This window comes from Danio rerio, chromosome 11 (assembly GCF_049306965.1).
Source record: "Danio rerio strain Tuebingen ecotype United States chromosome 11, GRCz12tu, whole genome shotgun sequence".
In the NCBI taxonomy this organism is placed as follows: Eukaryota; Metazoa; Chordata; class Actinopteri; order Cypriniformes; family Danionidae; genus Danio; species Danio rerio.
Genome location: NC_133186.1, coordinates 42,977,501 through 42,991,140, shown reverse-complemented (window position 1 = coordinate 42,991,140; position 13,640 = coordinate 42,977,501). Strand labels below are relative to the sequence as shown.

Here is a 13,640-nt window from a genome sequence, read left to right as displayed (position 1 = left end):
ATTAAGGATATGTGTAGGATATATATATATATATATATATATATATATATATATATATATATATATATATATATATGATATAAATATAAAGGATTAAAATATTACAAAACATTATTTTCTAGCCTACATAAATATGAAAAACCACTGCTTTTATGTCTTCTTCATCTCGGGAGGCTTTTTCAGTTCATTCATAACAATTTGCTTTTGTATAATGTTATTATTATTAGCAGTATTATTTATTATATCCATATGTATATTTGTTTTATTAAAAACAAGCTTAGATTTGCTCACCTGTCAGGTTTTAGACCATATGGGGCACAGCATGTGTGCTTGGATATAACTCAGGCTTTTGAACACACTTCGTTATTATTATTCATTTATTCGTTGGCTGGAAATTAGAACTGAATTTAGAAATAGTTTTGAAACAAATATTTGTGCTTACCAAACAAAATAAATTATTTATAGGCTAATTGATGTCTGTGCATAAAGGTTTCCCTATCTAAGAGCGAAAGTGAAAGTAGATCATTTAGCTCTCATTCTCGCGTAAACAGATGCTCTGTTTAACTGTTTTCTTGCAAGTGAAATGCTCAGTTTTTCCACTTACACGTACTTTACGTCATGTAAATAGCAAATGCGCTTATGGCGCTGCAGCTGGCTCTTAAAGGGAATGGGAGATGAGACTCTGATTGGTTTATTCTCAAAACACACCTATAACTCATTAAGAAAATAAACTCAGCCTTTTTAGACCATGCGCCACGGCGCAAAACGGATTTTTCCATCCTTAAATTAGCAAAAATGCATTCTGACACGCCCTGAAAGTGTTTGCGCCCTGCGTTTTGCTCTTTGTGCATAAACCGTCAAAATAGAGCCCGTAGTAACAGTGCTCATCATTTTTGGTGGGTGCGACTAAATTGTGTCTGGTGCGCCTACATTTTTCAAGTTAGGAGCACCGGTGCTACCAAGAAGAAAGGTTCATTTCGAGCCCTGGTATATGAAGTTACGAATAACAAATGTAGCAGGGCGTTAAATTACTGTTTATTTCTGTGCATTTTAACTTTGTAAACTATAAAATCCTCCCTGTGCTCACAGCCCTCCACGCCCTTCTCAAAGCATTTTTTTTTTAAGTTCTGCGGTAGCTTAATTGCAGAGAAATTAACAGGAATATCATGTTGCCATATCGGTGAAGTATCTCTTTTAACTATTTATATGAAATAAATTTAAGCTTTATTGCTTTAGAATTCTAGTTTTAGCTTTGGAATATAACAAAACATGACTGTTTCTGCATGAACCTGAATCCAGAGATGAGCAAATCATATAAGCCAGCAAGTCACCACCTAGAAACTACCCAGAACACCATAGCAACCTCTCAGGACACCTTAGCAACCGCATGGCAACAAGCCAGCATTGTGGTGGATACCTTTAGTTCAGAAAGAAACTGAATGCACTTAAAATTTCCTGTTATTTGTCCTCTTTTTGTGTACGGTAATCATCTCCAAAGCTCTAGCACTAATCACTGTGTATATCAGTGCATCCAATTATAGATGATCTAATCATCACAAACACACCCTGCATGTTTATAGCCATTGGATTGAGATAATACGCATTTGATTGAGCTTTGCGTGAGTGTCCCGTTTTAATAGGGCGAAGCGCCGAAGGCCTCCCCCGTCTGCGTTCCCGCTCAGCATCCACCTGAGGCCGAGCATTATTTAAAATAACACACCAGGGAAGATCTCGCTCTCTCAATCAATTCTCCAATTTACCAGCGTCCTTTGCTTCAGCTCAGCCTGTCACATGAAACAAATCCAGTTCAAATCCTTCCTTCCACACTGCTGCACTCGCTGTCTTTTATTCTGTACAGGCTCTGCGTTTTATTTCCAATAGCCTTATTCTTTATTTATTTTTTCCATCTAAAGCATGTTACTAGATATGTTTCCATCCAAAGATGCAAATTCAACTGGAATATTGCATAAAATATTTGTGAATAAAGCAGCGGTTCCATCCAATAAGCCAAAGAGAACAAAATATATACTGGCGCCAAATATCAAACAGAAAAGGGAGTTTGTTACTGTAGGAGAAGTCAGTGTGGGGCTTTTTCCTTATATAATAAATGACGTCGGCTTCATAAAATGATGACGAAACACAATTAACTGTCATAACTGGCATTTGGAGGCATGATGATAATAATAATAATAATAATAATAATAATAATAATAATATTATGCCGAGTTCAGACTGCATGATTTTCAAAGTAATCGTGTCACAGATGTTTTCACACTGCATGACTATCTGGGCTAGCGTTTCGTCGCTGCTTTGTTTACACTGTAAGATTGATCTGTGACAAGGACTTTCACATTGCATGACTTTACTATAGGAAGAATCGCTGACAAGTTCGTCCAAACTACGTCTCACAGCCAAAAACACGTAGTATATCTTTTGTTATTAACTACATAATGAGAAAGAAGCCTTTAATGGGGTAGAAAATGTCCATATTTGCTTACCTGGGTTTAAAGGGAATTAGCCATTTTTCCTTAATGTTGATAATAAACTAATTTCTTTCTGTATGAAATGTCAAACAGACACGGTTGCTCCTGAGTCCTGTCAAACCTGCACTAGTTTTTTTCTCCATTTCGTGGGTCCAAATAAACCACGAAAGAGCGCTTTTAACGTCTCCCCCAGCCTCCCGCTGGCCTGCAGCAGTTATACACACACGCACACACAAGTGAATGCCGCTCTCTCATTGGCTGTAGGCGATCGCCGATGTTATTTTCAGTCAAAACTCATTTCACACGGCATGATTTGAATCGCCGACAGCTCCAGATATTTAGCACGCCAAATATCTCACAGGCATCGGCGACTCATCGGCGATTCTCTCAGATCGCGTCTTTGATAGTTCATACTGTGTGATTGTCACTCACGTGCACGAGCAGCGATTTGCCTGTGATTTCAGGCATTTGTCTGCGATTTCTCAAAACCTGTCGGCGAGCCAAAATGGGGGCTAAAATCACGCAGTCTGAACTAGGCATTAGGCGATGCAGTGGTGCTGTCGCCTCACAGCAAGAAGGTCGCTGGGTCGCTGGTTCTAGCCTCGGCTCAGTTGACGTTTCTGTGGGGACTTTGCATTTTCTTTCTGCATTTGCGTGAGTTTCCTCCGGGTGCTCCAGTTTCCCCCCACAGTCCAAAGACATGCGGTACAGGTGAATTGGGTTGGCTAAATTGTCCTTAGTGTATGACTGTGTGTGTGTGTGTGAATGTTTCCCAGAGATGGGTTGCGGCTGGAAGGGCATCCGCTGCATAAAAACGTGCTGGATAAGTTGGCGGTTCATTCCGCTGTGGTGACTCCGGATTAATAAAGGTATTAAGCCGACAAGAAAATTAATGAATGAATGAATAATAATAACAATAATAATAATAGGGGACATAGTGGCTTAGTGGTTAGCACTGTCGCCTCACAGCAAGAAGGTCGCTGGTTTGAGTCCCGGGTGGTTTAGTTGGCATTTGTGTGTGGAGTTTGCATGTTCTCCCTGTGTTGGCGTATGTTTCCTCCTCCTCTCAGGTTTGGTCTAAAGACATGCTCTTTTCTAATTGAATAAGCTAAATTGGCTTATAAAAATGCAAGAATTAAGTGTGTGAATGAGTGTGTATGGATGATTCCCAGTACTGGGTTGCAGCAGGATAGGCATCCACTTCGTAAAACATATGATGGATAAGTTGGCAGTTCATTGATGAATAACGGGACTCTTTAAAAGGCATGTGACAGATGTGAAATTGCCACTTGTTTAACTTTGGTCAATTGAATATAATAGTTTGAAAACAGTGATGGATACATTTTTGAGTATTTTTTAAATACTGTAAAATACTTGCTTAGACAAAAAAATGTATAAACGGTTTCCATATTTTGGTGAAAACTTAAATGTTTTAATGGCAAGGTTGACATTTGCTTGGAATTGCTTATGCGTCAAAATTCAATTTGTCATGTGTGGAAATAAATCAGACATAAATCGGAAATGTGATAATACGACTATCATTTATTGGATTTATTGAGGCATTTCGTATTGTATGTTATTAAACTTTCGACAATGTGGTGCTTTTCTGCGGTTTAATGATGAACGTAGAAGGAAAAGAGTGTGTGGAGTAGGCAAGGGACGATAACCGTTTTCAAGGTGTTCCGCGGTTTGGAAAAGTCACGGTTTTAAAACCACCGACTTTTTCTGCAATACCAGGGCTCGAAATTGCGACCATTTTAGTCGCATATGCGCCCGAAATTTAAGCTATGCGACTCATAATATATATTGGGAGCATTCGTGCGACTGCATGTTATGGTTGTAATGCGACCTGTTTTTGTTTTTTCTAAAAACGTGGTAAATTCGCTCTTCCCTGCCGCTATATTGGTTCATATTAGCCGTCAATCACTCAAGACTTTCCGCTGTCAGATGACAGGGAGGGAGCTTTTGTGACCGCGGGGATTGCAAACGGCTGAAGAGTGAAAAGTACACTGAATCTCGATGTGTTGCATGCACTGCGTGTTCAGCAAACACAATCTCACGGCAATTCATAACTTTTTCATACGTTTCCTCGTGAGATCAGGCTGCAACAGCGCAAATGTCCGCTAAAACACCATCGCCAAAGAAGCTCGCCTTTACTGAGTTTGATCTGATGCGGGTTATAACAAAGAACAGTGTTGCGCCGGTGGGCATCGGGAGAATCCTGCTCTGCCCCCCTCGTATCGGGCCGGCTGACTCGCATGCTTTCCCGCAAACACAAAAAAAGTAATTCAGCGCGTAACGAGGCTGAGCATTAAAACGACACGAACCGAAACCAAAACTTTTAAAAGTGAGACTTTTCCTCCTTTCTTTTGTCCGTTCTTTCTTGAGGTGTATATTATTTTTCTATTTAATTACTGATGACTGCTTTGCAGCTTTCAGCATTGGATTGAATGATTTATTATATTATTTAGTTTGTTTTGTAGCAGAAATATTATTTATTAAATTGGCATGCATATAAAACAATAGTACAAAATTAATATTTCTTACTACAATGCTTCATTCATTTGTGTTTGATGCAAACTATCAATTTTTTTTCATAAATTAACAGCAGGACTTTATATAGCAGATAACTTGCATTAAAGCACATTCAAGGCAGCATGATGATGAGAAAAATTATTCATTAATATTATTGTCATCATCATAATCAATAATATTTTATAATTATTCAACATTCATTTTGGAATTATTGCAAAAATATTAAGTCATCACAGCATTAGTTAGATAGTTGTTTCTGGGTTTTGTTAGTCCCAATTGATGTTGTTTTCAAATACAATAAATCCCTAATATACAACTTGTCAAATATATCATTCATTTTTGGTGGATGCTCCTAATTTTTTTCTGGTGCTCCTAAATATTTCAGGATGGGAGCACCGGTGCTACCAAGTAAGAAAGTTAATTTCGAGCCCTGAATACCGTTCCTAGGATATGTGTAAGATTTTTTAGGACAACAGTATCTCTGACAGAAAAGATATCTAAAGATGCCAATTTTAACTGTAAAGAAATCTGTGTTTTTAAAACTAATGAAGACAGCAGAAGTCAATGATTCATCATCAATATATCATAAATCTTATTAAAAAAATAAAATATATTGTGTTTAAAGGGGGAAAAAGTTGTTGTTTTTTATGCAGACATTTAAAAATAATATATTTTAGTGCAGTAATCACAATACTGTGAAATCGTGAAACACTTATATTTTTATCCAAGGGTATCATACTGTCAGATTTTTATACCGGCTTGTGCCGAGTGTGGAGACGCTGACGCGGTAAACAACAACAACAACAGACGAAACATGGAGGAGGAAAGTGGTCAGTTACCACAATTTGCTCCCACCAGACCTGAGATCTCTCTCGTGCCATGAATAAACCATAGGCGCAAGCAGCGATGATGGTGCTTTCCCTCCTCCTCCTCCTCCGCCTCAAAATCATTTTAAAGTTGAGCGAACTTCGCAAATTTCACAGAGCTAAAAGCAAGACAATTTCTTCCATCATGGCTAGTGTGGCGCAGATGCTAGAACCCGGCCTTTACGCATGCGCGACATCGTAAATTGTATTGCAACTGTGTAAACACATTAATCAGATATGGGTCACAATTAAACGAACAAGCTAAAAAAAATCAGATATAAGCAACAGATCGGAATTGGGCATCAAGACCTGACAGTGTAAACAGTGCCAAATTCACGTGACCTTTCCTGTTGCGGATGCTGGAATTTATTCAGCAAATTTCATTGTAGTTTATGAACTTCAGATAAGAAAAGTTTATCGTACTCAGTGGTGCACAGAATGTTTTATGAGCATTTTCAAAATTGATGTGAACCATCAATCATTTCCATTACACATAAAAATATGGAGGATGGTGGATGAAAACATAGCCAGTGGTGCTTATTTTGTTTGCGTGACTCTGAGAGAGAGAAAGAGAGAGGAGAAGCAGAGATGGATCGAAAGCAAAGGCGACAGAGGTTAAATTATTTATAGGTTACCTGAAGCACAAACTGCCAATGTCAAAGAGTGGAAATGCCGACATCTTATCCTGTGGACCGGCTTCTGGCCCTGCCGCTTGGCTTTAAATAGCCAAGACGAAAATATTTAGCAAATTTCACTCTTTTATTCTCTGCTCTCTAGCAGACATGCCCGTCTTTGGAGTGCAGGGAAGGCAGCCAGTATTGTTTCCCCATCAATGTTTCAGCCTAATTTCATACAATTATAAAAAAAAAAAAAATTCACATGCGCTGCAAAAGAATGCATAACATGCCAGATAAGCGATTGCTTCAGATATGCATCGTTTACCCCAGAGCTTCATTTTCTCCTTGTGTGTTTCATTATCTTAACCTTTACTTCATCGTATCTCAACTTTCCAGAATTATATCTTGGCATCTTTGCGTATCATAATGTGTTGCAACTGCTTTGGCTCGAGTCCCTCATTCAGGTCCAAGCTGGTTTGGACTATTTGCTCAGTCGGTATGTGTCCGTTGTTTTTGCCTGCACGCAGGAAGCTTGTTCGTTTTCCAATGTTTGCTCTTCTCTCGGTCCGTTCCTTTTGGCACACTTTCCCACCACTGAACCCACAGGAAGCTGGCATCATAGTGGGCACTGCAGACTGTCTGCTGCAGGCATTACCAGCCAGGCAGAGGTTGATGGATGGGGGTTTATTTATCCTTCTTCGACAAAGTACTCAATGTCTGGCAGCATTGCTAAAACAATGGTCAGCACTGCAAACCTTAAATCGTTTCTCAAGCGTTTAGTACACTTCATCTGGTTTCGGGTGTTTGGAGATGAGGGAGTGTATGGTTGAGATGACCTGAAATAAAAGGAGTGTGTTTGCTTTATTCCACCAGTTCAGATAGTGATTGAGTCAGCGCTTTTGATTGATAGGAATGACCTCTTTGACCTCCAGCCATTTTGCCACTTTACTCTGTGATAAGTCTATAGAAGAGAGGAGATGAAATGAATAGGTGGAAAAGGATACTAAAGTAAAAGTGCATCCAGATCTGAGCACATGCATTAACCACTAGACCACAGCTATGACCTTTCTGTCTTTTAGAGAAACCCCTGTGGATGCCTGAAGGCAAAGCTGACTTTCCTATTTATATATAGACTTTAGGAATCCAATCAGTTCAGGGTAAAGAAGAATAAAAACAAGTGTGACTTGGAAAAGGATGACTTTTTCACACACAAGACTGCAGGGTGGACCCAAATGTGAAATAAAAGATTTCTTCGGGTATTAAAGTCTTGTTACAGATTTCTTTAAATGATACATTAAAACATATAAATTTTTGCGGATTAACACATTTTCATATTATTGTGATGTAATTTTTAATTACAGTTTATATGCATTATAATTTGTGTGTTTGTATAGTTAGTTAAATGTATTCACAATTATGTACTTTTAATTTAGATTTATTGTGTATTATATATTTATTATGTATACGTGCATGCATTGATTTATTTATTCATTCATTTTTCATTTATTTATTCATTTATATTTTTATTCATATATGTATTTATTTATTTAATAATTCATTCATTCATTCATTTATTATTTATTTATTTATTTATGTATTTATTATTCATTTATTCATTCATTTATAGTTTCATTTATTTATTTTTAATTAATGTATTTATTCATTCATGCATGCATTTATATTTTTATTTGTTTATTTATATTTATATATATTTTTTATTCATTTTTATTTATTTATTTATTTATTTATTTATTATTTATTTATTTATTCATTTATTTTATTTTAATAATATATTATTTAACTTATTTATAGTATTATTTTATTATAATTATTATATATATAATTATATATTCATTTATACTTTTTATTTATTATACTTTTCATTTATTATAATTAAATCATTAATATATATATATATATATATATATATATATATATATATATAATTCATTAATTTATATATTTATTTATTTATATTTTTATTTACTTATTTTATTTTACTTATTATATTTATTTATTCATTTATTAATAATTGTATTTATTATTTATTTATTTTAGTTTTTTATTCATTAATATTTATATTATTTATTTATTTTTATATTTAGTAATTTATTCATTAATTTATATTTTTATTTATTTATCTTTCTTTTTTTTCTTTTTTTTTTCATTTATTTAATTATATTATTAATTTATTGTTTTACATTTTTAATTTGTTATATATTTTTTAAATTGAATGTATGCATGTTGAGTGTAGTAATATTAGTGCACTGATGTCCATGTCCTTTATCTTGCCCTTCACAGTGCCTGCTGCATTAACCATGGACCCCAGCACTGCTCACCAGCGGCTCATCTTATCAGACGACTGCACCATCGTGGCGTATGGCAACCTGCACCCGCAGCCCTTGCAGGATTCACCGCGCCGATTCGACGTAGAGGTGTCCGTTCTGGGCGATGAAGGCTTCTCCGGAGGTGTCCACTACTGGGAGGTAATGGTGTCCGAAAAAACCCAGTGGATGATTGGTGTGGCCAACGAAACGGTCAACCGCAAGGGCAGCATTCAAATCCAGCCCGGCCGAGGCTTCTACTGCATCGTGATGCATGACGGTAATCAATACAGCGCATGCACAGAGCCCTGGACGCGCCTCAACGTCAAGAGCAAACTGGAAAAAGTGGGCGTCTACTTAGACTATCCTAAAGGCTTGCTGGTTTTCTACAACGCTGACGACATGTCCTGGCTGTACACGTACAGAGAGAAGTTTCCAGCCAAACTCTTCCCATACTTCAGCCCCGGTCAAAGTCACGCCAACGGCAAAAACGTGCAGCCCTTGCGAATAAACACAGTGCGTTTATAAAAGCCGATTCAGCACAGAGGTTTTAAGGAAGGAAACTGCAAAAAAAAAAACCTAGGGTGTATGATAAAGTTTCTTTCTTTCGGGCATGGACATGAAGCCATCTGACTGATGGATTGTGACGTGAAGCTCCGCCGGTTGCTAAATAAATTGGAGAGCTTTGCACTTTTCTGAGAGGTTGCCTGTGGGCGTTTTTGTACATTTTATTGTTGCTGGTCATTTGTAATCTTGCCGTGGCCGGTCTGCTCGCTCAAGATTTCCCAGCTGCTTGTACACAATGTCCCATCAGCCCCTGCAGGGTCCGAACGCTCTTTCAAGGCTGCGTTCTGGGAGTGGGGAAAAAAAGAGCTTATCTGTTGTGCAGAAATAAGAAATGTTGCCCGTTCCGTTTCGTGCAAGTGGCTTTGGTGTGTTTGTGGAGTGTCGTACTCGACACTGAAATACTGCAGTACCAAACTTCTTGCTTTGTTTATGATTTCTTCCTGCCTGCATGAACGGTGAGTGGAATATTGTGTTGCTCAGGTCGTGCTTCTTCACGATGGTGACGGTTGTGTGTTTCCGTGTGTGTGAATGAGATTCAAGACAGAGGGGCTTGAATTCCTGCTAACGCATTTGCTGCTATTATGAAAAAGGGGGTGAGAAGTTTGCGCGTTTGTACATATCGCAGTACAGGTGACAGCTTTGGCTTTGCTATATTGGTAAAAGAAAAAAAGAGCGTGTCCCCAGTGCACTCTTTTCCCTTTAGCTTGTTGTTGCCTTTTATTTATTCATCCTGTGCTTACTTTCTAGAACATTCCAGTGTTTGGTGTCCCGGGACGTCTCATTAGGGTGGCCAAAGATGACGATGTCAGCTTTAAAAAGGAGAGTTCACCCAAAAGTGTTCATTTACTCACCCTCAGGCTATATCAGATGATGTTGGTGAATTTTTTCTTCTTCTTCAGGAACAACATTAATAGGATACTTCACCTAAAACTGTCTTAATTTCCTTTCACTGGTTCCAAACCTCTTCTTTTAAGCACAAAAGGAGATATTTTGAAGAATGTCAGAAACCTGTAACCATTGACTTCCATAGTATGTTTTTGTTTTTAATACTACACTCTCAGAAATAAAGGTACAGGAGCTGTCACTGGGGAAGCACCTTTTCAAAAGATACATATTTGTACCCAAAGAGTCCACAGTGGTACCTCAAAGGTGCATATCAGTGCCCAAATGTACCTAAATAGTACCTTTGAGGTGCCATTATGGACCCTACAGGTACAAATATGTACCTTTTGAAAAGGCACTGCCCCAGTGACAGCTCCTGTACCTTTATTTCTCAGAGTGTATGGACGTCAGTGGTTTTCAGCTTTCTTCAAAATATCTTCTTCATTGTTCAACAGAAGAATAAAACTTGTAAATGTTTGAGAACACTGTTTTTTGCGTGAACTATCCCTTTATGTAAGAATTTTATCTGAGATTGTGTTTTTTGGTGATTTCATAAAATGCTAATCGAAGGCTACCGGCAATTTAAAAAGTTTAGAAAATCATATATAGGTCAAACTAAATTAATACCTGTATCTCCTGACCATACACTGATATATTTGGTCATTATTTAGCATAGTAAATGCTGTTCTGTTTCTTCAGATTGGTCGTTTTGCTTCATAATGCATCAGTATATCATCAGGAGCCACATGTATTGATTTTGTGTCGTCTTTTTGTGTTCTTTTAAAGGGACAGTTCACTATTTACTCACAATCAAATGGATCAAACCTTTTATGAAGTACTTCAAAATGTTGGGAAAACAGCCGTTGAGTCCCAGAGTAGGAACAAAAATACGATGGAAGCCGATGGCTGTTTTTTGTGCGTTCCACAGAAGACACAACCTCAAACAGGTTTTTTTTTCTAGGGTTAGATGATGATAAGTTTTTTTATTTATCATTTTTCGTAAATGTTTAGATGATCTATTTAACTCTTGACCCTTATGTACTGTTAGGGATGTGTTTGTCCACTCTGGGGTGATTTTGTGTCTTAATTTGGCTATAACTTTCTCTGTGTTTCAGCTAGCGGAATGATTTTTGCTAAAAAAAATAAATAAATAAATCTTATTTTGACACACGTTTTGAGAAAATTTTTAAAAAGAATGTTTAAACTCAATGATAAACTCTGGGTAAATTTGCTGCCATTTTGTTATGTTCAGGATGAAAACATCCAATAAATTAAACTCAAAATGCATCATTCATTTATTTTCAGTTTGTTTGTTTTTTTTTGCAAAAATCAAACATCTATCCTGCTCAAAACTACTAAATTACAGGATTTTACCTCTTTAGTTGACAAATTCATGAATAATGTCACTGATTTGGTGAAAAACACACAAAATGACGTATTTATAATATAAAAAGTAGTCGTGGACTGGATTTTCTTTTAACATGTAATCACAGTCTTGGACATGTGAAACAACATTGGCTTTAATGCTTTGTTTTTGATTGATTTTCTTTTTTATTCCTCTGTAATTTACTATTGGTGGCTGTTTTTGCCCCATTGTCTTCCATTATAACCATAGTTTTTTAATTACAAAGTCTGATTGTTGGTGGTTTTCCCTGTTGGCGAGAGGTCAAATGTGTAATTTTTACTGTTGATCATCAGTTGGCATCATTAACCCTTTAGATAGGCCTGTGCAAAAAAAAAAAGCTTAGTTTTTAAATGGAGTATAAACGCAAATTAAAGTGTGTGTATGTGAATGTGTGCGAGTGATCTTTACACACCTTGATGTGTCTGAGAAAATCTACATTTGCATCTCAGCTCTCAGAACTACATGGAGTAACTGAAAACAAAGACTGCGCAATTATGCACCATCAAATGTGCTTATAATGGAAGTCAATGGTGGCAAAAACAGCCACCAACTGTAAATTAGAGAGAAATATGAAAAACTAACAATGCAGTAAAGTCAATATTGTTACTAATTGTTTACATGTCCAAAACTGTGATAAAAGAGAAAAAAAAATCCAGTCCACGACTACTTTTTATATTGAAAACACGTCATTTTGTGTGTGTTTTTCACCAAATCAGTGACATCATTTATGAATTTGGCAATTAAAGAGTTAAAATCCTGCAATTTTCTAAACAAACTACTAGTTTTGATCAGGACTGAGGTTGATTAACAGATTTATGCGAAGAAATGTGATCTGATGTGTTTTTACAGCAGTTTAACTCAGTGGATGTTTTCATCCTGAACATACAAAAGAGTAGCACATTTGAACAATGCACAAGGGTTAAAATGCTGGTAGCTGCTGACTTGCATTTTAGGAGTCATGAAAACTCAGGTTTTCAACTAGAAGTCTTCTTAATGTTCTACTGAAGAAAAGCACGTCTTGAGTAAAATGAACTGCAGATTTCCATCATTGGCTGAACGATCCTTCTTAACACTTCTGCACAGGTTATAGTTGATCAGGGGTGGCCAGCCCTGTTCCTGAAGAGCCACCTTTCTGCAGATTTCAGGGTAAAGTTTAGATCGGATATGCGGCCGGCCGGAAGTGCGATATGCACATTAATAAAGCAGCATTTTTTGATGACACTGTATAACAATAATGAATATTTTTACAGTACTGTGAGGGTTGGGTTTAGGGTTGGGGTGGGGGTAGGCATTAAAAAATAATTTTATTGGGTAGTTTAATAGATAACATAACTAATACTCGGTACAACAACTGATTTTACATTACTGTGAGGGTTGGGTTTAGGGTTGGGGTGGGGGTAGACGTTAATAAAATACATCAATTAAGAAATTAAATAAATAATAGAAATAATTCTCGTTAACTTCCGGCCGCAAACGTATCTGCTCTAGCAACAACCAGATTTCAGCTGCAGCCCATATCAAACACACCTGCCTGTAATTATCACGTGGTGTTCAGGTCCTAATTAATTGGCTCAGGTGTGTTTGATATGGGTAGCAACTGAAATCTGCAGGAAGGTGGCTCTCCAGGAACAGGGCTGGCCACCCCTGTTGTAGAGCGAGATGGTAAAACACATTTCTGTTTCCAGGAAACTGCTTCCATTGCTCTTTAGAAAGTGTTGAAATAGATGTATTTTTCCATATAAATCCAAATCCATTTCCTGTGTAAATAAGGACCTGATCCAAAAAAAAAAAAAGAGACATCTCTATCAGATTTTTACAGTGCGTATATAGTTTTAAAAGGAAACACTACACAGAATGCACTTGTAGATTTTCCTCAGTGCTACGAGGACATCGGAGACTTTTAATACTAGCAATTATTGCTGATTTCTCCATGAATTCCTGCAGATGTCCACTGATTTTTA

General features: G+C 37.0%; 1 protein-coding gene across 2 annotated transcripts in view; it reads left to right on the top strand.

The window, feature by feature from the left end:
* Nucleotides 1–11,457, top strand: part of trim62.1 (tripartite motif containing 62, tandem duplicate 1) — an 89,830-nt gene extending 78,373 nt beyond the window's left edge. The window contains exon 7 of one of the 2 annotated variants that reach the window (XM_021479666.3): nt 8,803–11,457. In XM_021479666.3, coding sequence (XP_021335341.1) covers nt 8,803–9,353 — 551 coding nt within the window. In that variant the 3' untranslated portion in view covers nt 9,354–11,457. 2 annotated transcript variants of the gene reach the window in all.
* Nucleotides 11,458–13,640: the final 2,183 nt, after the last annotated feature.